Below are 25,453 nucleotides of genomic sequence, written 5' to 3' on the forward strand. Positions count from 1 at the left end.
CCTATCTCTACCCCTACCCCATCCCCATCCCCATCCCTACCCCTACCCCTACTCCTACCCTCACCCCCCGCCCCCCCCGCAGCACCCTGGCCAGCTCCCTCCTCTCCCCTACGTTCCCCCCCGTTCGGGCGGGGCGCAGCGGCTCTATATCAGCGCATGCGCAGCAGGCCTCCCAGCTGGAACAGCGCACAAGATGGCGGCGGTGGCGGCGGCGCGGGGGATGATGAACGGCGCCGGGCTCGGCGGGGCGAGAGAGCAGGCGGCGGCCTTGACGAGGGACTTCCTGTCCCAGCCGCGCCTCAGTGAGTGCGGCCGGGAGTGGGGCTGCGCGGAGGGGCTCGGGGCGATGGAGAAACCTTTCCCGGCCTTTGGGCCGCCTTGGGCCGGAGGGGGGCTGTGGGGTGAAGCCGTGGGTCGGGTCTGCGGTGGGGAGGGAGGAGGGGGGGGGGGAGGTTCTGTCGGCCTTTCGTTGGCCTTTCTTTCCCCTGGGCAGCGGCTGAGTGGCTGCTGGATGTCACGACCGCTTCTCTGCTGCTTGATTTTGAACCACCTGGTGTGAAATCCAAAAGAACCATCGCAATTCCTTCCCATCCCTCCTCCCCTCCCCCCCCCAGTGTCTGCTGCTCTGCTGGACCCCAAGCTGTGGCTTCAGGCAAGGTTGGCACCTTTGCAGATCCCAGTTTCTCTGCTGGATGTGGAAAACACCGCGTTTTGCTCGCTTTTGGGGTTGTCATGGAGCTGCTCAGTCTCTGCACATGGGAGCTCTGAGTCTCTCAGGCTGTTTTCAAAGGGAATCAGTGCTTTTTGGTATCAAGGATGTCGTTTCCTCATTGATGGGGCCTGCCCTTCGCTGCTGATTGAGGAAGAAGCGCTCACGAGGCGGTCATGGGACAGGCTGTGTTGCTCAAGAGAACCTTTTCCATTCCTGCAGCCATCGCTGAGAGCCCTCTGCAAATCCTGGGCCTGCAGAATGGCCAGAGTTGGAAGGGACCTCAAGGATCATGAATCTCCAACACCCCTGCCACATGCAGGGCCACCAACTTCCACATTTAATACCAGACCAGGCTGCCCAGGGCCCCATCCAACCTGGCCTTGAACACCTCTAGGGATGGGGCATTGGCCCATACAGGTGACAGAGCCTTGTGTGCTGGTGACAGGCATTTGCTGCTACATCTGATGGTATTCGGCAGGATTTTGATAACTGAGACAACAGGAGTTCTCCTGAGACTGCTTTGCACCACCACCTCATGCTTTATCTAATGCAGCCTTGATTATTGCTGCTAAGAGATTATATTGCAACAGTTCAAAGTTGCACTTTGTTGACAGTATACAATGCGAACTGTGTGTGCCACACTTAACAGCTTCTCGCTGTGCTCAGGCCAGGTGATTACCAGCACCTCCCCATTGGTGAGGTTTGTGCCCTTTTCCTTTGCCTTACAGCATGCCAGCAGTAAGTGCTGCTCTTTTCTGCTCTGCAAATGGCTCCACTGCCTCATCTTTCCATGTGATTAACAGCCACTCGTGATCACTGCTCCCTCATGATCCTGATAAAGCTTTGACTCAGTGTTACTTCTGTCTGAGGGTAGGTGATGCTGAGCTGTACTGCGATGCTGTGTGTCCATAGGGCAGAGCTGTTTGCTGTGTTTTTCCCAGCTTTTCTGCTGTGCTGATAGCACAGGAATGAATTCTAATTTCTGGGTACACAGGTATTTCAGAGAACAATGTGTAGTGCTGACACATGAGCTGCTGATGTTTCAGGTGTGAGCCTTATGGTGAGCTGTAGTCATGTATCAAGTGTCATGGGATAACCCAGAAGTAAGAGTAGTTTGGCTAAAGTGGAGTTCAACATTTTGTAGTGTGGTCTATTGGCCTTTTCTAGGAGAGAAGAAAAGAATTAAAAGGTTTTGTCTTAGCAGTATTGTTTTCAGCATGCCAAAAAAAAAATGCTTTACCATAGAAGTTCTGCTGATCAGCTTTTTAATTGCAAGTCCTGCTTGAATGGCTTTCATCTGGGTCACTGCAGTGTCATGGAGCAGGAGACGTGTGGTTTAAGAAAGAAGAACCAAAAAGGGAAGTTCAGTGTTGGTGTGAGGGTTATGTCTCCATTTTCTGGGGGCACAAATTACAGTTACAACCATGACCGCTTTATCACATGTTACAGTGGTTGTTATCTCTACTATGTAAATATCTTGCAACCGTGTATTTCAGCTTTACTTTGTAGTGGTGTTTCTGGTGGTGGCAGCATTCTGATGAACTCCAAATACAGGCTTGCAACAATGAATTTCTAACAGACAGGAAAATGTCCATCATATCTCAATGTTAACCTTGACTGCTTTGCAGCAGTGACAAAAATGTTGGCAACATAACTCAGCACCTCATCCTTCTTGTGGGGCTCCTAAGAAACAGAGCAATACAGAGCTCAGCCCCACAGCTGCGAACCTGAGACTGAGGAATTGAAACTTTGAAAACTAGATAAGGGGAATTTGTGCTGTTCCAATGAAGTATCTGATTTGTGGCTCTTTCTTCCAGCTTATAAAACTGTGTCTGGTGTGAATGGCCCCCTGGTTATCTTGGATCAAGTGAAGGTAAGGATGAAGAACCTTAATGAATGAAGCTATCAAGAGAGATTTTGCAGGAAAAGCTGTAACAGGTTGAATGTTGACTGTTGTGAAATTCATGCATCTCCTGAGCAATTTAAATACAAGGTTGGTTTCTGACTGCTGAAATAAATGAAAACAAATAGCAGTGCAGCTAAAGAGTTGCACTTATGTCAGAAGAAAGGGATGAATAGCTGAGGCTGTTGGGGAAAGAAAGGAAACATTGTTCCAGTTCTGTCAAACAGCTCAAAATGTAATCTAAACTTAAGTAGACAAACATACATAATCATTTTGGAATGATTTTTTTTTCTGATGATAAAATTATTAAGACAAACAAAAAAACCCCTAGGTAAGTGCTAAGTTAGGCTTGTCTGCAGCTGCTGCCTTCTGTTTCACAGCTGTACTTGTGAGTTCTTAATGTTTTCCATTCTCTTTCTTCCTCATTTTCAGTTTCCTAGGTATGCAGAGATTGTCCACTTGACTCTTCCTGATGGCACCAGAAGAAGTGGGCAGGTTCTGGAAGTCAGTGGCTCCAAAGCTGTGGTTCAGGTGTGTATGGGGACCAGATCATCTCTTGATACAACAGAAGAATACTTTGTGAATCAGCATGTCTGAATTGCCAGATGTCTTGTGATGCATTCTGTTGGTACTATAAGCTTAAAAAAAAACAATGCTACTTATTCCAAGTTTAAAATCGTATGAATAATTGTAGACTGAAAACTGGATTACAGAATGACTTTTTCCTATATTCCTTCAAGACCCTGATTAATTTGCAGCTAGATAAAGGGAATCGTGCTGTGTTTGTATAATATTGGGTTCAGGATCAGCTGCTAAGCGATGTGCATGTAGGTATTTCTTCTAAGCCACTGTTTGTTGCTAATGCTAATTCTTATCTGAATAACTTTACGCTGCTGGCAAAGGAAAACACTTAAGATCAAAAGAATGGCACTGGGTCTGTTGGTTGCTGCTGATATACCTCATGAGTTTATTAAAGTAGGTTTTGATGTCATGCTTTGTACCAGTGAGCTGCTTTTGAAATCCTTTGCTGGCAGGGGACTGCCTTGTTTTTTCTCCCCTATGGCTGATCAAGTTCTCAAGCTGTGAAGCAGTGTTCTGGTGCATTATTTTGTGAAGCACAATTTTTATTCCTTCCTGGTTATTTTTGTGGGGTTTATTTGTTGTTTTTCTTTTTAATTCCCCTGCTATCTTTACAGGTATTTGAGGGCACTTCAGGTATTGATGCTAAGAAAACATCCTGTGAGTTTACTGGGGATATTCTTAGAACCCCTGTCTCTGAAGATATGCTTGGTGAGCACTTGTTTCTTTCTTTAAAGAATGAACAGGCTTATTGCCCACTATCTTATTTTCTCAGTAACTATCACTTCTATTTTATTGCTGTTTCTTGTAGGCAGAGTATTTAATGGATCAGGAAAACCTATAGACAGAGGCCCCACTGTTTTGGCTGAAGACTTCCTGGACATAATGGGTATGTTCTTCATTTCTTTCTGGTATGGAGGTAGAAGAAAATAATTGTCTTAAGTGATACTTGGAACCTGTTCATGGAAATGTATGTCAACTCCAAAGATTACTTGGCCTGAAGGTGTGGTTTGCAGCTTTTGACACGAGCCTTGGATCATTGCTCAAAATCAGTGGTAGTTTGATCAAGTGTTGAACAATGTGTGTTTTCTAAAAATCTAACAGGTCAGCCAATCAATCCCCAGTGTCGAATCTATCCAGAAGAAATGATTCAGACTGGCATTTCTGCAATAGATGGAATGAACAGCATTGCCAGGGGGCAGAAAATCCCCATCTTCTCTGCTGCTGGCTTGCCCCACAATGAGGTGGGTATTCAGAGCTGTTTTTAAAACTCCTGAAGCAGTTTGCATTTCTCTAGGGTTAAGGAATGAGCAAGTTAAATTCTTCATCAAATGTGCAGATGCACTGAAGCTTTTTTATCTCCCTCCAGATTGCAGCTCAGATCTGTCGCCAAGCTGGCTTGGTGAAGAAATCCAAAGATGTGATGGATTACAGTGAAGAAAACTTTGCCATTGTGTTTGCTGCTATGGGTGTAAGTCAGTAATATGAAGGATTTAAGTGCAGAATGCTGAAGTCTGGTCTGAAACTGATGCTTTAATTTCATGATTTAGGTGAACATGGAAACTGCTCGGTTCTTCAAATCAGACTTTGAGGAAAATGGCTCCATGGACAACGTGTGTCTGTTCTTGAATTTGGCCAATGACCCAACGTAAGTAGTTAGAACTGTGTTGATTGGGAAAAGCTGAAAAGAACAAATAAACTAGAAGCCACAGTCTCACTATTGATCTGCAGATGTGACACTGACATTGTGCAGTTAAGTGAAATATGAAATGCTGGTATTTCAGTTGGTGCATCTTGCAGATTTTTCAGAGGGTTTTAATGTGTTTGTGACTTCAAACTGTTCCTCTGTGGCCTTGAAGTACCTGCCATAAATATGACATGCTGTTCTGTTTCAGCATTGAACGCATTATCACACCTCGTCTAGCTCTAACAACAGCAGAGTTCTTGGCATATCAGTGTGAGAAGCATGTGCTGGTCATTCTGACAGATATGAGCTCCTATGCTGAAGCTCTGCGAGAGGTATGTGTTTATGAACTCACATGCTGAGTGTTGCCAGAAAGAGTTCATATATAAAGTGAAAATGCAAGCTTTTGCTCCAACTGTTACAATTAGTATTCCTTACAATGTTCTTAAATTAGCCAGTGAGGCTTTTAGTTGCTCATTGCTCACCTGGAATTGTGGTTGGTAGTCAGAGAGTTTCTCATATTTGAATTTAATTCATGACATTCAGCAGTTTAACATTTCTGATTTGGCTTGGCGACAATTGGGGTAACATATTTCTCTTTGTAGGGGTTTGTGTGTCTGTATCTCAGTACTACTTGCAGGAAGAGGAACTCTCAGTGACTTGTGTAGATTAATTAGGGGAGATAGCAGGTCTGTCAGAGTGATCTTGGAAATTCTTTTCTCAATCCTCTCAGGTTTCAGCAGCTAGAGAGGAGGTACCTGGCCGTCGTGGCTTCCCAGGTTACATGTACACTGACTTGGCTACTATATATGAGCGTGCTGGGCGTGTGGAAGGCAGAAATGGCTCAATTACTCAGATTCCCATTCTTACCATGCCTAATGATGGTAAGTTACTTTGTTTTTTTTTAATAACTAGTACATGAAATGACTCCTTCAGCACAAACAGAAAGATGGGAGTCCTGTGGCCTTCAGGTTTTCGTTTGGTAGTGCAGTTCTTGGCTGCTGTCAGTATCATTAAGAATGCTTTGTCATTTCAAGACTTCAGGGCTGTTCTCTTGCCCCCTGCCAGGAGAGCTTACAGCTCTTGTGTAAGAGCACTTAGTGTCATATGGGAGTATTCACTGAGGGCATTTTGCTATAGAAGTCATTTAACTCTTTGAAAAAAAACCTGCCAGTTCACTGCTGGAAAGGATAGAAAAGGTTTGAAAACTGTCATACTGTCATTCTTTTTTTTTTTTAATAAAGATATTACTCATCCTATCCCTGACTTGACTGGATACATCACTGAGGGACAAATCTATGTGGATAGACAGCTGCACAACAGACAGGTGTGTACCACAGTGGTTGGAACACATTTAAGATCACTTTCTTGCTCTTTCAAGTATTATTATTAATTATTTCTTTGTTTCTCTCCTCAGATTTACCCACCTATTAATGTACTGCCCTCCTTGTCTCGACTGATGAAGTCAGCTATTGGAGAGGGCATGACCAGGAAGGATCACGCAGACGTATCCAACCAACTGGTATGTGAAAACCTCTTCAGGAAGGAAGAGGCATATTTCAAACAGGCTTCTTGCTAATCAACCTTCACCTGGGTGCTCTGTAGCCTTCTGAGTCACCTTCACTTGATTCTCCGCAGCATGAAATGTGTGTGCTGTGTGATGTAGAACACCTAATGTTCTCAGCAGTTACTGCATAAATTTCTATATTAACCACAGACTGAGTTGTTCTTACTTTATTGGTCACTGTGTAATATAATGACGTTGGCTTGAGCTCTCTAAGTGACTTCCAATGTCATCCTTCCAACCAACCACCTCAACTGCTGTTAAGGTAAAAGCTCTTCTGTTTCGGTCCCTTTTAGTATGCCTGCTATGCTATTGGGAAGGACGTGCAGGCTATGAAGGCTGTAGTTGGTGAGGAAGCTCTTACCTCAGATGATCTTCTTTATCTGGAGTTTCTGCAGAAGTTTGAGAAGAACTTCATTGCTCAGGGTAAGTGTCAGTTTCAAGAACATCACAGTACATATGAACACCTAGAAGGTCTTGTTTTGAGAGATCCCTGCTCCTGAGACACTTTCCTGCCCCATATTTCAGTCTGTGATTGATTTCTGTAGGTCCTTATGAAAATCGTACTGTTTACGAGACCTTGGACATTGGATGGCAGCTTTTGCGAATCTTCCCCAAGGAGATGTTGAAGAGAATTCCCCAGACAACACTGGCTGAATTCTACCCTCGAGATTCGACTGCAAAACACTAACCAGAACTTCATCTCCAACTCCTTGCTCTGTGAAATGCTGTTTGTTTTCCTTTTTTTCATGTGTTGATGTTTACTTGTCGCCCTTATAATTAAAACCAAGAATAGGTGACATTTGTGCCAGTGTTCCAATGTACACTGATACCAGTTAAAAATATCCCTTCTTCCAAAGCCTGGATCTTCAGGAAGACCTTTAGGCCAGCTCTTATGTATGTGCAATAGCTATTGTTAAGCTTTTCTTTCTTTTCTTTTTTTGAACTGGACCTTCTGTAGACATTTCAGATGAATGTCTGAGGATTACCAGAAACTGCAAATCTTTAATTTCAAACCAGGAGCACGTGGCTTAGAAAACATGAAAGAGTAAATGTGACTTAATGTCCAAAGCATCTGCTCAGTTTGATCACGTGCAGTTGCCTTGCTGCTGGTAGAACAGATGGCTCTCTGCTGTCCTGCTGCTTTGCCTGAAGACCAGGCTAACATGTGGAAAATGTGGTACAGAATGGCATATCTTTGGAAAATGCAAGTCACTGATTTAACTGTGGTTTAAAATTCTTAAAGGGATGCATGAAGTAAAGACACTAGTGAGCACGCTAAGTGCTTTTCTGCTAGCAAGGGCTCATTGCAGAGGTCACAGGCCAGTGGGTCTCTACCTGAAGGCAGCATGTTATGGCTGAATTAAAGGTTCCAAATTGTAGTTTGCAAAGAGAGATTCCTACTTCAACTTTTCTTTTTCATTCTGGCAATGCCAGAAAAGTGTGACAGCAGCTAAAGCGTTCGGAGATCTGTAGTGTCCCAATGGTTAAGACTGGGTAATTCAAGGCTCCATGCTGCTTCTGAAGGGGATTATATGAGATGTTAAAAAAAAACAAAAACAAACAAACAAAAACCCCTCTTTATGGGAGACACAATTGTACTGGTGGGAGGTCAGCTTTTAAAATGCATTGGACTAAACAATGCAACAGCAGAAAGCAAGCTAATGTATGAATGGATATTGAATTCTGCTACAAAGCTTGCTGTAGGTGGCGCTGGGTCCTGAGTCGTGTTCGGAGCTGTTGTGGTTTGCACTCCAGGCACAGATTTGGCTAGCCAGGAGAGCTCAGCATTCCCAAACACTGCGAACTTGGCTAGTCTCTTCAGTGTTATTTCTTACTTTAAATTAGTTCAGACGAGGCTCAGAGCCCAGTGCTGGCAGGCTTGCTGGCTTTTTTTTTTTTTTTCTTCCAGGCTTAATGTAAACTTATCTCTGGTCTAGCTCACCAAAGCATGTTGCACCTCTCTGAACGCCTTCAGTGCTTGTCTAGGAAGGTGCTAACGTGACTCGAATGATAGCGTGCTAATTCCAGCTTTCCCTGATGTTTTCTGTGTGCAGTTCTATGGTTTGTTCAGTGTTCTCTGTAACTTGGACACAATAGTAACTTTATTCCAGTGCATTCCACTCTAAAGCTGTGTCAAGTCTATTTTTTTCTTGAGGAAGGGATGGGAGGTTGCAAGTGTTGGCATGAGAATACTTTAATGTAGAGAATATCTAAATAAATTAAATGTGGAAGGTGTTGAACAAAACAAATTTCTGTTGTTCTGTGGTTAGAAACAACTTGGGGTCGTTCTGCAATGGCTGAGCTGTCCTTTGCCACCAAGGTTTCTGTTTACACAAATGAAAATTCTCCCTAGTCTGCTGAAAACAAACACTTCAGCTGTCTGCAGTGAGGGCCACTAGAGCCACATGCTTTGTTAGTAGAGCTGGTAGCTTTTGGGGCTGGAGATTTGGCCTTCAACTTCAACTGCTTTGTGCTGCTGAGTGGGTGGCTGGTGCAATCATTGTGTGATACCACGTTTCCACATGAATCTCAATTGGTAGTTTGTGCTGGAGGAGACTGGGAAACCTCCTCAAGAGGCTGCTGAAGCCTGATCTTACGGGGTGTGTTGACTCTGCTCTTTTCTGTATGAGTGGTGCTATGAAGGGCGAGGGGGAGCTGTGCCCTGGGTGTGTTTATTCTGATATTCTGAGGCTGTCTTCAGTCTTTTCCTATAAAGTGTTCTACCATGCTGCAATTCAAGCTGCTGCTTGTGCGGAAGCACAAGAAGTCCTTGAGGGTAGATGAAGACATTACCTCACTCTTTAAAAACTCTTTTAACTGTCCAGGCTGGTTCTGACAGTTGCTTTTTTTTCACTAGGAGAGACACAGAGTTAGAAATCCCATCTCCTTCAGCATTAAGAATGGCTTTGTAATTATTCCACAGGGTTTGAGAGAGATTCAATGCTATAGAGGAAGAAAAATGTAGTAAACTAGAAACATGTCTTCAAAAAGGTTGGGAACAAATCTCAATGTTTTCTACACATTCAGCCAACTCAGCTCACGGTCACTTTTTTGTCTTGAGGGAGAGCCTGTGGTTAAGGCATGCGAATAACTGCATTAGCAGAGGGCAGCAAGCTGAAAACACGAGGTGGAAGTCCAGTGGATTCCTGAAATCCTTCAGTGGTGGTGAGGGCTGAGGACAAAGGTTGAGCAGCATTCCTGCGGGCGGTGAGCGCGGCGGAGCGAGCAGCTGCTTCTCACAAGGTACCTGCAAATATGTGCATGGGTAACACAGCCCCTGCTCCTTGCAAACAATGTAGAACAAAGTGAAGGGAATTTTGCTGCTATACTTGCTGCAAATCATCTCTACTTCTTTGCAGCCAGTGGGAGCAAGGGGGGAAAAAAATGAGATGTATCTGCTCCGGCACAAGGCTCAGACATGCAGACAAGCCTTAGGGTGACAGTGTGGCTGGTTCAGGCCAGACAAAGGTTTGGGCTGAATGTAAATAGTGAGGGTGGCTTTGTGCTGAGGATGAAACAGCTGCTGAGTGCAGCTCAGCCCCACAGCCGTGTAGTGGCACTGCTTGCCTGATCTGCTCATGCTGCCAAGTGAGCGGAGAGGGGATGGAGCGAGCTGCAGCCTGGTGGCTCCAAATCAGCCCTGTTACTGTGCTCCTGATGAGCAGGGCTGCTTCAGACTCTAAATCACCTGGAAATGGTTGTTTTGCTATTAAATATTCAGCGGTGCAAAAGCTGTTTCAGAAATTATTGGTCCCACTGGAAGCAGCTATCACACAGCAGTGATTTCTGGTTTGCTTGGCTGCCAGCGCCTGTAAATGCAGTGAGTTTCTGAGCAGCGGGGCAGGGCTGCTTTGCCTTCTCTTGGCTTTCTAAGCTCTAGGGCTGTGCTTAGAGGCACCAAAGTGGCCTGCTGGGGCTCTTCAGCTCTGACCTGTGTGAGTTAGTTCAGGGTTACTTCTGGTTTTAATGGGGTATATTTGCCTGGCAGAGCTTTGGTGACGGTATCCAGTTCAGATTTGCCCTCATGCACATGGGCAGCCAGGCTGTGCTGTGGCATGGCCAGAGCCTGCTGGGCAGAGATCCTTGCCTTCTCCTTTTGTAGTTTCCCAGCTGGTGGAGGAAACCAGCAGATCCTGCTGACAGGCAGCTCCCAGGTAGCAAATAGTGCAGCAGAACTAAAATAGTTTCAGCCCGAGGCCCTGGGAGCAGGCTGAGGCTTGTCGTGCAGCTATTTTAGCACCATGCAGCTATTTTAGCACTGTGCTGAGAACAGAGCCGTTCCTACAGGTGAGAAAACAAGGGAAAGCAAAGAGGCACTTAGGACGCAAGGAGAGAGGTGTCCTGGTGCTTTAGGAACCCCACAGCAGGAGCAACGGTGGTCAGAGCCCTCCCTGCAGGTGAGGGATGCTTTGCATTGGGAACAAAAGGAGCTGAACAAACAACCCAATATTTCATGGCACGGTGACAGCAGGTACCATGCTAAATGGGACGTGCTGATCTCACAGCTGCTGCCTCGGTGCATTTACACAGTATTTCCCTCTTCGGCAATGACTAATGAGGACTGCCTGGGGGTCCCATCCCCTCTACCCCCCGGTTTCAGCCTCAACCCTACGGCAGCTGCTGCCTCGTTGCAGAGCAAACAGTGGCCACTGCCTCTCGGAGCAGCAGATGCGAGGCAGGCCGGTGCGGGAGCTGCTGCGGGGGATTTGCACATCAAAAGCAGCTCTGCCTCCTCGCCCTGTGTGCGGGGCGGTTCGGGCTAATTGCTCTTTCAAAGGCAGCTCCGGTCGTGTCTCTGCTGGGATGTTGGGTCTGAGTGAGCCCCCCCATAGCGGAAAAGTGGCCTAGTGGCACCGAGGTGTTAAGAAAAGATGTAAATCAGCTTTCCTCTCTCTCGAAGCTTATTTCCATCTGCTGATTCGTTCAACAACTAATTCCGGCTCCTTCTGTTGAGCGGGGTTAGGCTCGAGCAGCTGGGGCAGAGCTAATGGGAAGCACCAACCCCACAGCAACCTGTGGTCCTGCACAGAACCATTGCTGCTGCTTTGTCCCCAGCACACAGCACCGGTGATGTGTTGGGTGCCACCGGTGTCACCAGGGCTCACTGCTCCTCAGTGCAGCAGAGGATGCCCCCAGCTTTCTGTGATGTGATTTCCTCCTCCCATTTTGGAAGGGAAAACAATGTGATACAGTTAAAACACTTCTCTGACGTTCACTGGACTGCGTTCCCTGTATCTCTTCTAAGTTCTTTACAGAGGGAGTGGTGAGACTCTGGACCAGACTGCCTAGAGAGGCTGTGGGTGCCCTGTCCCTAGAGGTGTTCAGGGCTAGATTGGATGGAGCACTAGGCAGCCTGGTCTGGTATTAAATGTGGAGGTTGGTGGCCCTGCACGTGGCGGGGGATTGGAGATTCATGATCCTTGAGGTCCCTTCCAACCTGGGCCATTCTGTGATCTCTACCTGTTTTCACAGAGAGGCTGCACTGTTTGGGCTGCTCCATTGCAGAGCACAGGGGTTTTGTTTTCTCCTTTCTATGCTTGCAGCAAGTTGCTGCTTTTCCATGCATGAGTTATACCAGCTAAGCAGAGCATAGGTCAGCCCACCTAGCAAAGGGCTGCAGGTGAGCAGGGCCATGTGGGAGGATGGCTCAGAAGGGACCTTGGTGATGTTGTGATGAATGGCTCTTATCAATTGGGGGATGATGTGCCACCTAGAGATGTGGTGGAAATGCTCTGACCGCTGCCTGGAGACCCCTGGAGAGCACAGAAATGAGTTTGAAAAAAATTATTTATAAATAAAACCATAAAATTAACCAGTAGTTTACATCAGTCACCGGAAATAACATCAAAAAAGAACCAACAAATAAAACAAACAAACAAAAACCTGCAGAAAAAATAATAATTATCTGTACAGGCTGTGGCCGGCCGGCTGCCAGCTCACACATCTCACACACCTGCAATGCGCACGGTCACACACAGCGTTGTGCAAAGGCAGCAGTGGGCACCTCTGGGCGATCACATCACACAGCATTGACTGCTGGGGATGAGGGGTTGGGATGGTGAGGGCAGGAGTGGGGCTGGGGGGGGGGCTGAGCTCTGCTCCTGTGGTGGGGAGCCCATGGGAGAGGGGCTCTGGCTTGAGTGTGGGTCCCTGATCTGCAAACTTGGGGCTCAGCCGTGGGCTCGGTGGGGATGTGGTGGTTGCTGAGCAGTGCAGAAGGCACAGACTGGTTTCTGTGGGTCACATCTATGGGCGAGGGGTGTTGGGTTGTGCTAGGAATGCCCCCGTGCTTCGTGGCAGGGAGGAGCTCGTCCTGCTCACGGTGGTGGGAGGAAGGATGTATGGCCAGCAGTGAGTGGTGGTAATGGGGTGGGGGCTCAGCCTGGGACTGTGTGACTGCTGTGATGGGAGAACAGGGAAAAAAAAATGCATTTTTGGTTGCTGTGATTCTAAAAAGGCAGGGAGGAGGCAGGAAGCGTTAACTCTGGATTTTCTGTATAAAATAGATATCCCCTCCTAATGTCTGGGTCATCCCAACCTCTGCTCCCTGGAGCTGGAAGGCACCATCCCTGCGCACTGAGGGTTGCTCCCATGGATGTGAAGTAGTGCATGTGTGCAGGGTCCTCCCCGAGGCACTGCAGGAGCTGGAGGGCTGGAGTGGGACATGTGGGGTCCATAAATAACGGGGGAGAGCAGCTCTATACCCTGTCCAGGCTGCAGCAGGGAACTGGGGCCAAGGGCATCATCCCACTACCGAGCATTTGCCCAAGTCCCATTCCCTGTTTGCCCTCATTGCCAGTCCTACAAGGGTCGGGGGGGAGGGGGGGGGCTGCAGGACATCACCATTGGCACGAGTGGCTTGTTGGCCTCGAACACAACAGGCAGCAGTGAGGAGCTGGCCGGACGCTGGCTCCTCTAAATAAATACATGGCTCATCAAACAGTACAGGGAAGAGGAGTGGGGTCAGATCTCAGTGGCTATGATGTCCTCGTAGGGCACGTCAGCGCCGGGGATGTCCAGCTCAATGGGCTCCTTGCCATCCTCCCCTGCTGCAAGCTGCTGCAGCATCTTCTCCAGGTTCTGGTTCCTCTTGTACATGTGCAGGTAGCTCTGCTGTAACTGCTTCTGGTAGTGGATCACCTTCTCCTTTTCCTCCCTCCACGTCTGCCGTTCCTGCTGGAAGCTGGAGCTCATCTGCTCGTTGCTGTCCCGTTCAGCTTGCAGCTCAGCCCGCAGCCTCTCCACCTCACCTTGCAATGCCTGCACCTCACTGGGCCGGGTGGCATCGCTCAGCTGTGCCCGGAGCATGGCCATCTCTGCCCGCAGCTCCACTATCTCCTGCTCCAACAGGTTGACCTTCTCCCTCAGCAGCTCAGACTCGTTCTTCTTGCGCTGCAGCTCGTTCTCACACACCTCCAGCTCCATGGCTTTGGTGCGCAGGGAGCCCTCCAGGTCCTGGGTCTTCATCTCCAGCCCTTCCATCTTGGCCCTCACGTCCTTCAGCTGTGCCTTCAGGCTGAGGATCTCAGTGGTCTTGGTGGTGAGCTCGGTCTGGGACTCCTTCAGCTGCTGCTTCAGCAGGGAGATTTCCCCCGACTTCTGGCACACCTGTGGGAAGACAGTGCTCACATTAAGGCTGTAGTCACGCTGAGATTATCACAGAATCATTAAATGGTTGGTTTGGAAGGGATCTCAAACACCATCAGGTTCCAACCCCTGCCAAGGCCTGATTGCCAGCTGCTACATCCAGCACCAGAAGGGCTGCTAATGGTGTGGATACCAATGGAGAAGAGCTGCAGGGTTTGCTGCCACCCCTCCCATGCACACCTTTGCATTCTCTGTGCCCCTGGGCCTTACCTCCCATTGGGTCTCTTCCAGTGCTGGTGCAAAGCTGGTCTTCTCCTTCTCATAGGACCTCAGCTTGGTCTCCAGCAAATTTTGCTCCTTCATGAGGTTCTCCAGCTCCTCCCGCAGCTGTTGCTTCTCCTGTTGCAGCTGGAACACCTGGAGCTGGAGGACCTGCTGTGTGCGCTGGGTTTTCTGCGAGCTCTGCTTCAGCTTGCTGTTGCACTTCTGCTTGAGCCCCTCCAGCTCTTCCTTGCAGCGCCGCTGCTTCTCCTCATACACCTGGCAGGAGCTGGCTTCCTTCTCCTCGAAGCTCAGCTGTAACTCCTGCAGCTCTCCCTCCCTTTCCAGCAGCTTCTGCTCCAGCTCCTGGATGGTGGACTCATCTGTAGAGATGGGTGAGCGGATGCACGCGGTCTTCTCGGCGGCGCGGTGCTGGGGGGCTTTGCTGGGGTTGAGGATCTTGTTGCCACCATCGGAGAAGGACATGGCCTTGAGGCTCATCATGTTGCTGTCCTGGATGATGGCACACTGCATGATGTTGTGTGCAGAGCCCCCAAAGCGGCTGATGGGCCCCACGGGGGTGACGATGGGGTCCAGCTGATAGCTGCTGCTGGTGCTGTGGGTTGGCAGGCTGGACATGGAGTTCCTGCCTGAGTCAGACAGCCCTCCTGAGCACAGCGCCGGCTTCAGCTCCTGCTCCTTGCCTTTGTCCAGGGGGTGAAGCTGTGTGGGGAGGTGAGCTCCATTCTCTGGGGTTGAATGGAGGACGGCACTGGAGCGGGGCAGTACTGGCTTGAAGGCGGTGGGTCGTGCCGTGGGTTTCTCCACACCCTGGGGGAAGCGCAGAGCCCATCAGCATAAACCCACCACCATCCCTTCTGCCCCCCAAAGCCCTGCCATAAACCCCAAAGGTGACCACCCCAAGCACCCTATAGGGCAGGGAGCCATGTGTTTAGGGCCCCGTCTACCCTCCTCACCACTTCCAGCTGGCTGGGGAAAGGCATCAGCTTCTGCGGTGTGGGTGTCCCGAAGTCCACCCCGCTGCTCCCAGCCTGGCCCAGCTCCGAGCTGCCCAGCGCGGTGTAGTCCGTGCGGTGGGGGCCAGGTGTCTTCTGGCTGACTTTGATATAAAAGAAGTCCTCATTCTTGCTGCTTTTGGAGCCCGATTTGTGGCCGGATTCCTGGGAGAAGCCAAAGCGGAGCAGCCCGTCCGAGTACCTGTTGAGCTTCTTCAGATGGGACGACTTACGGAGCTTGTACTGAGAGGCACGGCAGTGTTTGCTGTGAAAGCTGTGGCCAGAGATGAGACTACTGACACTGCCCATGCTGCTGCCGGGCAGGTGGCACGCTGGCTGTGATCATAGCAGAGCCCTCGCTGTGCCCGGGAGCTGCAATCCTATGGGAGGCAAAGAGCAGAGTGAGCATCGCAGGGTGGAGGTGGGATGCAGTCTGCACCCAGTGCTGGGAGCTGCTCCTGGAGGTGCAACACTGACAGTATGGAAAGGGTCATGCAAAGGGCATCCCCCGCACGTGAGGGTGCTTCATCACCCTGTTCTCCCCGATTCCTCTTCAATTTTCAGTGCTCCTCTTAACCCACCTGAAAAGGGATGCTGCGAGGCTTAATTACGCTTAATGTTGCTTAATGTCGGCGCAGCACTTAAGAAGAGGAGAGGCATTGTGTGTGTGCTGAGCATTGTGATTAGCGTTCAGAGGTATGCAGAGCATTAATTCCCTTTGCTAAGGGGAAAAAAAAGCAAAAAAAAGGATCAAATCCTGACTCCTGGAGGCCCTCGCAATGCTTGGGTGATCATGGAGATGTGCCTTCCATGGGGTAATTAAAGGGTGAGGTGGGGAGAAGGGGGACAAGCTGCTGGTGGGCGGGTATGAGAGCATAACCAAAGTGAGCTAAATTTGGGTTGCACAGCGAGATGTCAGAGAAAGAGGAATTGTTTGATGGCTGAATCACTTGGGGAGCGTGAGCAATTGGAAGCAGCATGCTCTGCTCTGCATGCAACCTGCTGCATGCAACCTGCTGCACGCTTCCGTGCTTGGTGCTGTTGGTGCTGCACAGTTTGGCTTTGCTCTGGGGCGCCCATAGCACAGAACAATGGGGCACCCTCACTGCCTTCCTGGTAGGAGCTGCTCCAATGTTATCCCCATGTTTTGTCATGTTCTGACTTTCTGTCGGGCTCCTCTGCACCCTAAGCTCGATAACTGCAGCCTGTGCCCGTCCCTCAGCTTGATTTCTTTGCTTTTCCTCTGTGCCCCAAGGACTCGCATTGATTAAGTGTCAAACCAGAGTCCCAGCAAGACGGAAGATCCGCTTTAATCCCTAAATCCGTTTTTTGGGAGATTAAGAGAAGTGAGCCAGCAGCCCGTCTGGATGCTGATGCACTGGAAGTGATCCATGAGTTTGGGTTCATTCATTTTTACAGGGTGAGAGGCACAACGGTGGAGGAAGTATTGCTGCAGGGAATGGGATAACAGCACTGTGTGAGCATCTGCATGGATTTGCGGGTGCCTGCAGCTGGGGAAGAAGTGCTGGGACTTTCCAGCCCCTTGGCAGGAGGTGTTCCCATCCAACCCACGCGTGCCTGGGAGGGTCGGGCATGGCTTTTTTCTTCCCCTTCCCTCTGTCGATTTAATTTGAAAGCTGTGGAGGTGTTGGCATTCAGCACACAGCGTGAGCAGGAAGGAAAAGGCTCTGCAGGCAGCGGGATGGGAGCACAGTGAAGGTCGGGGTGGTGCTCAGAGCCAGGGATTGCCCTGCAGGGGTCCACGCACATCCCATGCAGTGCTCAGCAACTGCATTTGCTGCGTGCAGGGGCTCGTGGTGCTGTGAGCAGTGCAGGCTGCCCAGATAGGATGAATTGAGGCTGGACCCGCTCTTGTTTTTTGCAGAAAGAGGGGAAAAAATGAATGGCATGCCACATTCCTTCCAAAATCCAATCATGCCTGCCCTGCAATCACGCGCAGGAGGGCAGCTCTCCCTGCAGATTGCAGGAATTTAATCTTATCTCCTGGCAGCACGGCTTCTTTGAAGCCTTTCCCTCTTCCCTGCAAAGCTTTCACGGGCAGTTGCTTTCTCTCACCTTAGTGAGAGCCTTCGTTCCTTCACAGCATTGCTCCTTCCCTGCTGTTCCTGTTCTTCCCCTTCAGTATCTGAGCTCTTCCTTCTCCCCTGCACCCTCTCGCCTACTCTTTTTCCCTCTCACATTATTATTCATCATTTCTGTGCAGATGCGCCCACACATTTGGGTGTTTGTTGGGAGGTGCACGGATAGCACAGGAGCAGAAGCAGCAGCTGCCAAGAGCCCAGATTCGGGAGCAGCATCCTTCCTCTTTCTGTCGATCACTGCCAGGTGATGCGCCCATGTTTTGCTCAATGATTTGGGTCTTTGAGACACTCAGAATGTGGCCCCAGGGGGGGAAACGTGGGGATTTCCAATGGGAAAAGCAATGCATGTGTTGCCTGCAGCATCTGATTAACGACTTAATGAAGAGGCGGCTCAATCCAAAACTTAGAGAGCAGCGATCTCACTGGGCTGGGGTTGAGATCTGGAATCAAATGGTTTGGATTTCAGGCAAAGTGCTGATCCCACATTCTCATTGCTAGCAAACACCACACCAGGGAGCTGAACAGACCATGTGTGAGCATCCATGGGGTGAGCATATCCATGCCTATGCCCAACCCAACTCCCCGTGCCCAGCTCCTCCAACCCTCTTTACTTTGGTCCCCATGGAAATGGCAGCTATAAGGCCTGGAGAGCCCCATCAGCAGCACCGACCTTGCCCCCACCCCGTGATCCTCACCCTCATCGCACTAATGGGAATGAACTCCACACAGCCCAGGCAGGCGCTGTCCTTTGCGGTGCTGCATTGTGGCTCGGTGCTGGCAAAGGGCCCCACGACAAGGCTTTCATTCACTCTAATTCATTGTCCCCCTGCTCATTCATTGACATTCATTGGGATCATTTTGATCGGAGGCAGCGAGTGAATTGCAGCGGCGCTCACAAAGCGCGCACCATGTGTTCTGCCCTGATTTGCCATTAGTGAAGGGGGACACTCCAGATGAAGAATAACCAGCCTCAATTACATGTTACATCCACTCTAATAGCCCAGGAGTCCATCACACTTAATGTTATTTCAATGAACACTGGGAGAATTCACACCCCCCTGGCTGGTGCTTGTTAGAGGAGCCAGCAGTGCCTTTGGCAGAGGGTTTGGTGGGCTCAGTGCCAGAGTGGCAGCCGTAACATGTGCTGTGCCAGTGTCCCCTGGCAGCTGGGCTCCTGGAGATGAGGGTTTGTTGCATTGAGCAACTACAAAGAAATCCAGACCCGCTTTGGAACTCGTTGGCAGCACCGAGTGCTGCTTCCTTGCACCCAGGTCCTGCAGAATGTCTCAGGTGCTCTTTATTTCTGCAGAATTCAGCATCAGCATTGGGAAGAGCAGAAGGAGCTGCAGGCACCTGCGTAGCGTGCAGCCTGGTCCTGACCTGGGGTGAGCCCACAAGTGGCCTTAATGGGCGTTGGTGTGATGATGTAGGTGGCATTGAGGCGCCTGGATTAAGCCACGATGAGGGAACCCAGTACTAGGGTAAGAGGAATTTCTTGAATTAACAATGAATCATATTGGCAGAGCGAGCTGGAGAGGATATTGACTCAACACCCGCTGCGCAATGCCTCCTCTCACTCTGTCTGATCCCTCTGTGGGGAAACCACTGCGTTTCTCTGAGCAGAAACCCTGCTGGAGGCAGGGAGAGGCTCCTGCACTGCTGGGGACGATTGCACAACCTGCAGAAATACAAGTCAGCAAAGCCTGGACTTCAAGTGTCTGCATTCCTGCAAAGCCTTGTGCTTTCTCTGCAGCTAATGCTTACTGGACAGTTCGCCTACGCTAATAGCACAGGCAGGTGTGTGGGCTACAGAAGTGACAGATCTGTCTCTCTAAGCCCAAGAGGGACTTAAGAGCAAGACAAACTTGGTGCTGGATGGCTGCAGCAAGCAGTTATACTCAGGAAAAGCTGTGATTTCTGGTACCCAAGGATGTTGGTGCCCAAAGGGCTGGTTCCCATAGGAGATGGTGCACAAAGAAGATGGTGCCCAAAGGAGATGCTCCCAAAGGAACTGCCCTACAACACACTGCACTCAGAGCTCCCCAGCTCAGAGATGCACTATCCAACAGCGTTGCTATGTGAGCTTATGGTGAAGGACCATCTCCCAGCCTTCACCTGGCCGTGCACAAAGAACCCCAGCTGTGCCACACAGGAGCTCCCTGAGCTGCTCCAGCTTTGTCCCGCTCCCATAATGGATGGACCCTGGCACTTGTTGGTGAATCAGCAGCCGAGCAGCACCCACATGTCCCCACAGTCATGTTCCCAGCACAAAGGAAATGTTTGTATGAGACATACTTAAAAATTCCTTGGGTGGGGAGAAAGATCCTTTCAGCTCGCTTCACTCCTAAGAGCATCTGGCTTTTCCTGCTAACAAGCAACAAATGCTGCAATTAAAGCCCTGCTAATTGGGAACGCAGAAATGCTCAGGTCTGGTGGCACCCAGGATTCTTCTATTGAGCTGTGGGGTGGGGATTTTGCACCCCCAGGATGGGAGTTGAGAGGGCTCTATGGGGTTGGCAGGTGGGAAGCGGTCGCGCCGTGCCCAGGAGCTGTGGGCTGCTTATTTTGGGAACCGTCTGGGGCCGGCAGCTGGTGCTGGGGTGGGTGACAGCTGAGCATGGCTTTCACTTGGGATCTGCGAGGCCCCTTCTCGCGCATCTATTTCCGACCCTGTAAAACACAATCTGTCAGGGTGTGAGGATGGAGGAGGGGGTGGGCACCCAAAAAAGGGGGGCTGGCAAGGGGCTGCCTCGCCTGGCAGGTGCCCCTGAGCGTGGTTGGGATGTGCAGAATGCTGTCCTTCCATCCCCACAGCTCAGCAGAGAGTGTCTGTCCCACACGTCTTCCGTGAGCTTTTTCCAGGATCTCATTGATGCAAAGGATGCAGCCAGAAATAGCAAAAGCTTCACGTAACCAGAGATGTGCCCTAAATACGACTCCTCCAGGCTTTCCGTTCCATGGGCTTTGCGTGCATCTTCCTCTGCCCCCCAATCATGGGTACAGCATGAATGAGTGATGGGGTGTCTGTTACCCACTGGGTTCTGCCAAGGTGGGAGCACCAAGGGTTTCTCCCATTCCCCCAAACTGCCAAAAAAAAACCCAAAAAACAACCCAAACTGAGGCTCTTTCTGTTGCAGCCCCCCCAGAGCACACAGAGAAGCATCCTTTCCATGGACAGGGAAAAATTTAGAACTGAAGCTGCGGGCTGCCATGGAGACCAGCCTCCATCTGCAGTGCTCTTCTTGCCTCCCCCCCCTCAGCAGACAGAGGAGCAGCCAGGAGCCCTCACTGCCTCCATGCTGCTGCCCCTTCCCCTCCCATGGGCTTTCAGCACCTTTTGGGGCTACAAAAGCAAATCCACATTCTCTGGGTGCTCTGCTAAGTGCCAGGAGGGGAAATAACTGGTCTGGATAGCTGAGCACTCTCAACCCCTGAACTTAGCAAGAAGGCTGAGTATCAGGGAAAGAATTTTTCTAAGGTAGGGCTTCATGTCTGCCACCAAACCCAGGCTCTGTGTTAAGCCCACATCACCTTCCCAGCACCCAAGGTACAGAGCAAAGCCACGCACTCCTTCTGCACCATCCTTCCCTGTCTGCAGCACCAGTTGTGCTGTGATTTCTCTCATTCTGGGTATTTTTGTACCCCACACAGTGCTCAGCCAAGAGGGAGCTGAGAAAAGGCAACTTCTGCCTGCTGACAACAAGCCAGGCTCCGTCCCTGCCGTGCAGAGCATCTGCTGTGCTGCCGCTGTCTGCTCATCTCCTTCAGCTCCTTTTGCTTTCCAGAGCATTACAGTCCCCCCCATCCCTGCTCTGCTCAACTGCTTCGGTGCAGCAGCCACAGAAGGGAAAAGAAAAGGCAAATTCATTTCTCGCTTCCTATTTCCCTCCTCCTCTTTTTTTTTCCCAAATTGGCCCATTGCGCATTCCACCCCTTTAATGCCTGGCTGCCAAATGGAGCAGTTCTTTCCAAAGAGAAATGCACATCAAAGTTGCAAGGAATATTCAATTAACCTTTAAATAAGATCATCCACAAGTGGCTGATGGAGATGGCGTTTGATTGTTAAAAAAAATAAACACAGCCGCTTGCATTTCAGAGGGGCATTTCTGTGATACAACTCTGCCTTTTGCTGCTGTTATGGCTGATGTTTTGCTAAAAGGCAATTAAATATTGAGATACGCCTTCCAACTTTCCCTCTGACACCATTCTCTTTGCTTCTGCAGGATTGGAAGTGGATGCATTTCTCCTTTCTGCATGCAGGAAACCTCAAAAAAATGCCACTGCGCAGCAGAAGGGAGATGCTTGCTCCAAAGGTGAGAATCTCTAACAAATAATTAAGAACCCCTTTATCCCAAGGAGGACAGCATCCTCATGCATTGCTACCCTCTGCTGGAAGGAGTTGCCTCGGAGAAGTCTTGCAATAGGATAACAGAGATTGCTTTTAACTCAAGAGGAGAACTTTGCAGGAGGAAGAGGAAGGTCTGAACACAGTGCTGCTGCCTGGAGCTCCCAGCTTGCAGAGTGCTGCAGGGACAGCAATCCCAGCCCTGCTTGTGCAACAGCGTGCCCCTTGCTCCTGCTTTTTCCCCTCCCTAACAAAGCAATGGCCACTCATGCACACACCCAGCACATCCACAACCAACCCACTGAGCCTTCCTGCTCTAGGGGGCCCTTTTCTTAACACCACTCCGAAACACCCATTGCTGGCAAACAGCCCCTGCAGGAAATCCTCTGTGACCCACGTGCCAAACCTTCATGCATTCCCTGCTATTTTTAACTCAGCCCCAATGGCAACCACCCACATTGCTCCTGCCCACTGCCGCCTGCCTGCAACCCTGCAGCAGCTCACAGCCCCCAGACTGCAATGGTGAATTGGGCAGAGGGGTTTCAGCACCTCCAGCAGAACTATTTATCAGTGTATGCAGCATTCAGGGACTTCAGCAGCAGTTTGCTGCAGCAGTGCTATTGTCACGCTTATCCACACAACACTTTGTGGTGTTGGGGGGGACCAGGAGCTCTCACTGCTGCAGATGGAGATGGGTTTCTGAATGGTCACAAAGGAGGTGGGGAGCTGCTCCAGCTCTCTGCTCCTGGTAGCACAGAGCCTGCTTGGTGGCTGCCCACCTCCTGAATGCCTCGGATGCCTCACCTGAGTGTGTGCTGAGCATGACTGTACCTGCCTGCAGCAAATAAAGGCTTTTCAGGAGAGGAAAACAGCGATTGAGGGTGAACGATTCGGAGTCAGGAGGGATGAGATGGGACAGAAGCTCTGAGATGCCCCAGCCTGCATCCCAGCATCTGCTGGTGTCCCTTTCCCATGTCCCCTTGCTTGGGGCTGAGTCTGCCCTTGTCTGTATGGGCTGCCTGCTCTGCCTGTTGGTTCCTTACACCCCTCCCTTTTCTTGAAATCTCCTTTCCCTGAGCCTCAAATTCATTCGCCTCCCACCTCTCCGCAGTGCCAAGGAAGAGTGACTAAGGGGTGGGTGGAAGAAACGGCTCAGGACTGATTTAGCAGCCCCAGTGCCAGGAGGAGGGGTCAATAGAGGCACAGCTGGGGGCACACAGAGCCCAGTGGGAGCCACGAGCATCCCCCGCAGCGCCCGATTGTGCTCCCGAGCTCACTTTTGCAGCTGCCATTAATTGCCCCCTCCGCTGATTGCTTGCGCCGATGGTTTTTTGCTCTTGTAATTCTTTGTCCCGCTGATTAATGGCCCCGGTGATTAATGGCAAGGGGGGTTCTGCGGGTCCTGGGCTGGATGGAGGTGTGAGCCCATGGCCGTGAGCGCAGCTGGCGGGGTAGGCTGGGGGCAGGCAGCCAGGCAGGCTCTCGTGCTGATTATTTCAAAAGGAAGGTTCGTTGGCGTCTGGAGCGATGCTATCAGTGAGACTGATAGCAGAGACTTTGTTTCCTGCTCGTGTTGCACTTGCTGCAGCCTTCAAGGAGGAAAACAAGCTCTCCGGAAGAATCTGGACAACCATAGGAACTGCTGCATGAACACGAGCCTGCTTAGGAAAATGGGTCAGGTGCTGTTCCCTGTGCTGAGTTCCCAGGTCTCAGCACACTTGTCAGCACCAAAAGGCCCTCAGACTGGTGTGCAATGGTGAGGAGGTGCCTGGGGCACAGCACTGCTGGGGGGTCAGCCAAAGGGGACAGCAGGAAACCAGAGTCCCCAGCAGCAGTGATGCAGATGGGACTGGGGAAGGTCAGCTATGGGGGTACAGGTTGGGGCTCCTCCACATCCCTGGGTCAACAAATGTGTGTTGGACCCACTGGGAGCTGCATCAATGAGCAGATAAATACTCCTGAACCAGGAGAAGGAGAGTCCCTGAGGGTATCCTGCCCTTTGGAGACAGGCAGGTGCAAACTCCTAGGGAAGAAGGGAGTGCAGTGCTGGGGCTGAACGCTGTCCCTGTGAGGCTCTGTGGAGCTGGTGAGAAGGGAAGACCCAAGCTGACTCCAGTCACAGCCACAGCAACAGTGCCTGAGCTCTGTTTTTAAGGGCAAAGATGAATCGCTGGCTTTCCAGGATCTGAGAGCTCTGCATCCTCTGCTCAGCCGTGACCTCCCCCATGCATTTACGTGCACACACACACACAAACACAGAGGAAAGCACCGGCTGACACACGACTGGCAGTGCCCAGCTGTAGGCTCACACCCAGCATCCTGACACCATCAGCCCTCGCACACGGAGGAACCCAACACCTGCACAAACCACAGCCTCCCGCACAGCAGCCCTCTGCACCCACGCCGCCCACCCGCTCTCCCCACGCTCCCCCGGCAAATAATATCCGACGCCAGCACGGCACGATGCTCACAACAAACCAAAGGCAGATAGACGTCCATCTGCACGTTTCCCAAAGAGTTCGAGAGCTGTACAGCCAGCAGCAGCCCGACCCGAGGTGCTGAGCACGCACAGTTCCCCCTTTCCTTGAAGTTTGCCACTCTTCGGATGGAAGCGATGGGGCAGAGCCGAGCACAACAGCCGCGGAGGGGTGCGCGCAACCGTGGCCGCGCTCGCGTTACGGTGCCGGAGACACCCGCAGGACCCCCGGGGACGTGGGGGTACCCGAATCCCGAAGCTCACGGCTGGGAGCGATGCTCGCTGCCGTGCGGGGCCGCCCGCTACCCCCGCGCCGCAAAGCCCTCCGCTCCGTTCCGCCCCCCTACCCGGAGCTCCCCGTCCCCCGACGGCTCCCCGTCTCCCCGCACCGCCTCCGGTCCCGATGGGTTCCCACCTCGGGTGGCCGCAGCCCGCAGAGCTCCGCGGGGCTCCCGGTGCGTGCCCGGCAGCAGCATCCCCGCTCGGAGGCGGCGGAGGAGGAGGAGGAGCCCGGAGCCCCGCGCATCGGCCCGCCCCGCTGCATCCCCCGGCCTTTGTGTCCCGGCCGTGCCCCCACCTCCCCCCGCCCCACGGCCGGCTCAGGGTGTTCGGGGAGGGATAGGTTGATTTGCTCCCCAGACTTGGAGCGTGGAGGGGGTTAAAGGAGGACAAGAAGTGCTCGGGTTGAGCGCCTGGCACCGTCGGTGCCTCTGAGAGCTCAGTATGGAGAGAGCCCGGAGCTCCGAACAGCAGCCGGCGGTGGGGGGTGCAGCTCTGCTCGACCTCGTTCAGGGCAGGGGCTGGGAGGGTAGACTCTGCTTTCTCCCGGCCTGGATCACACCATTCCCCAGCCACATTCCCCATCCTCAGATACAGGAAACTGAGCTGTGGGGCCATGGCCAGAGCTGCCTAAGAGTCGGGAGGGGAAACTGAGGCACGGTACCTGCAGATCTGCACCAGCTCCAACAGACTCAGGGCCAGCCAAGCTGCTCAGCAGCAGCAGAGGAGCCTCCCCTTGCTCAGCTCGATGCTCAGCGAAGTGGCGTTGGCTCTGCAAACAACCCCTTCCATAAAGGTTCATGCATGCCCATCTGCATGCATTTACTGGATGGAAAGGCAAATAAATGCAGGACGTGAGGAGCTGAGCTTCTGCAACATGCACACCACTGCCACTCTGCAGTGCTGGGCCTGGCAGGAATCTGTGCCCAACCTGACTTTCAG

At 51.2% G+C, this 25,453-nt stretch overlaps 2 protein-coding genes across 4 annotated transcripts; one reads left to right on the forward strand and one right to left on the reverse strand.

Moving 5' to 3' along the window:
* The first annotated feature begins 143 nt into the window (after positions 1 to 143).
* ATP6V1B2 (ATPase H+ transporting V1 subunit B2) lies at positions 144 to 8,572 on the forward strand. Its single transcript, XM_031602231.2, has 14 exons — positions 144 to 302; positions 2,530 to 2,585; positions 3,048 to 3,146; positions 3,812 to 3,905; positions 4,006 to 4,083; positions 4,299 to 4,438; positions 4,564 to 4,665; positions 4,745 to 4,842; positions 5,090 to 5,213; positions 5,612 to 5,762; positions 6,123 to 6,205; positions 6,296 to 6,400; positions 6,739 to 6,868; positions 6,991 to 8,572. The coding sequence occupies exons 1-14, from the start codon at positions 194 to 196 to the stop codon at positions 7,131 to 7,133; spliced, it is 1,512 nt and encodes a 503-aa protein (XP_031458091.1). The 5' UTR covers positions 144 to 193; the 3' UTR covers positions 7,134 to 8,572.
* Positions 8,573 to 12,257: 3,685 nt separating this feature from the next.
* Positions 12,258 to 24,753, reverse strand: LZTS1 (leucine zipper tumor suppressor 1). Of its 3 annotated transcripts, none has more exons than XM_031602232.2 (4): positions 24,648 to 24,753; positions 15,271 to 15,689; positions 14,303 to 15,124; positions 12,258 to 14,053 (listed from the first exon to the last, which is right to left on the reverse strand). In XM_031602232.2, the coding sequence occupies exons 2-4, from the start codon at positions 15,616 to 15,618 to the stop codon at positions 13,409 to 13,411; spliced, it is 1,815 nt and encodes a 604-aa protein (XP_031458092.1). In that variant the 5' UTR covers positions 15,619 to 15,689; positions 24,648 to 24,753; the 3' UTR covers positions 12,258 to 13,408. The 3 variants fall into 3 exon arrangements, with proteins under 3 accessions (XP_031458092.1, XP_031458094.1, XP_089981625.1); XM_031602234.2 differs by having other exon boundaries at positions 24,580 to 24,731; XM_090125499.1 differs by lacking the exon at positions 24,648 to 24,753 and adding an exon at positions 24,228 to 24,505.
* Positions 24,754 to 25,453: the final 700 nt, after the last annotated feature.

This window comes from Phasianus colchicus, chromosome 27, assembly GCF_987193195.1.
Source record: "Phasianus colchicus chromosome 27, bPhaCol1.hap1.1, whole genome shotgun sequence".
Lineage (NCBI taxonomy): Eukaryota > Metazoa > Chordata > Aves > Galliformes > Phasianidae > Phasianus > Phasianus colchicus.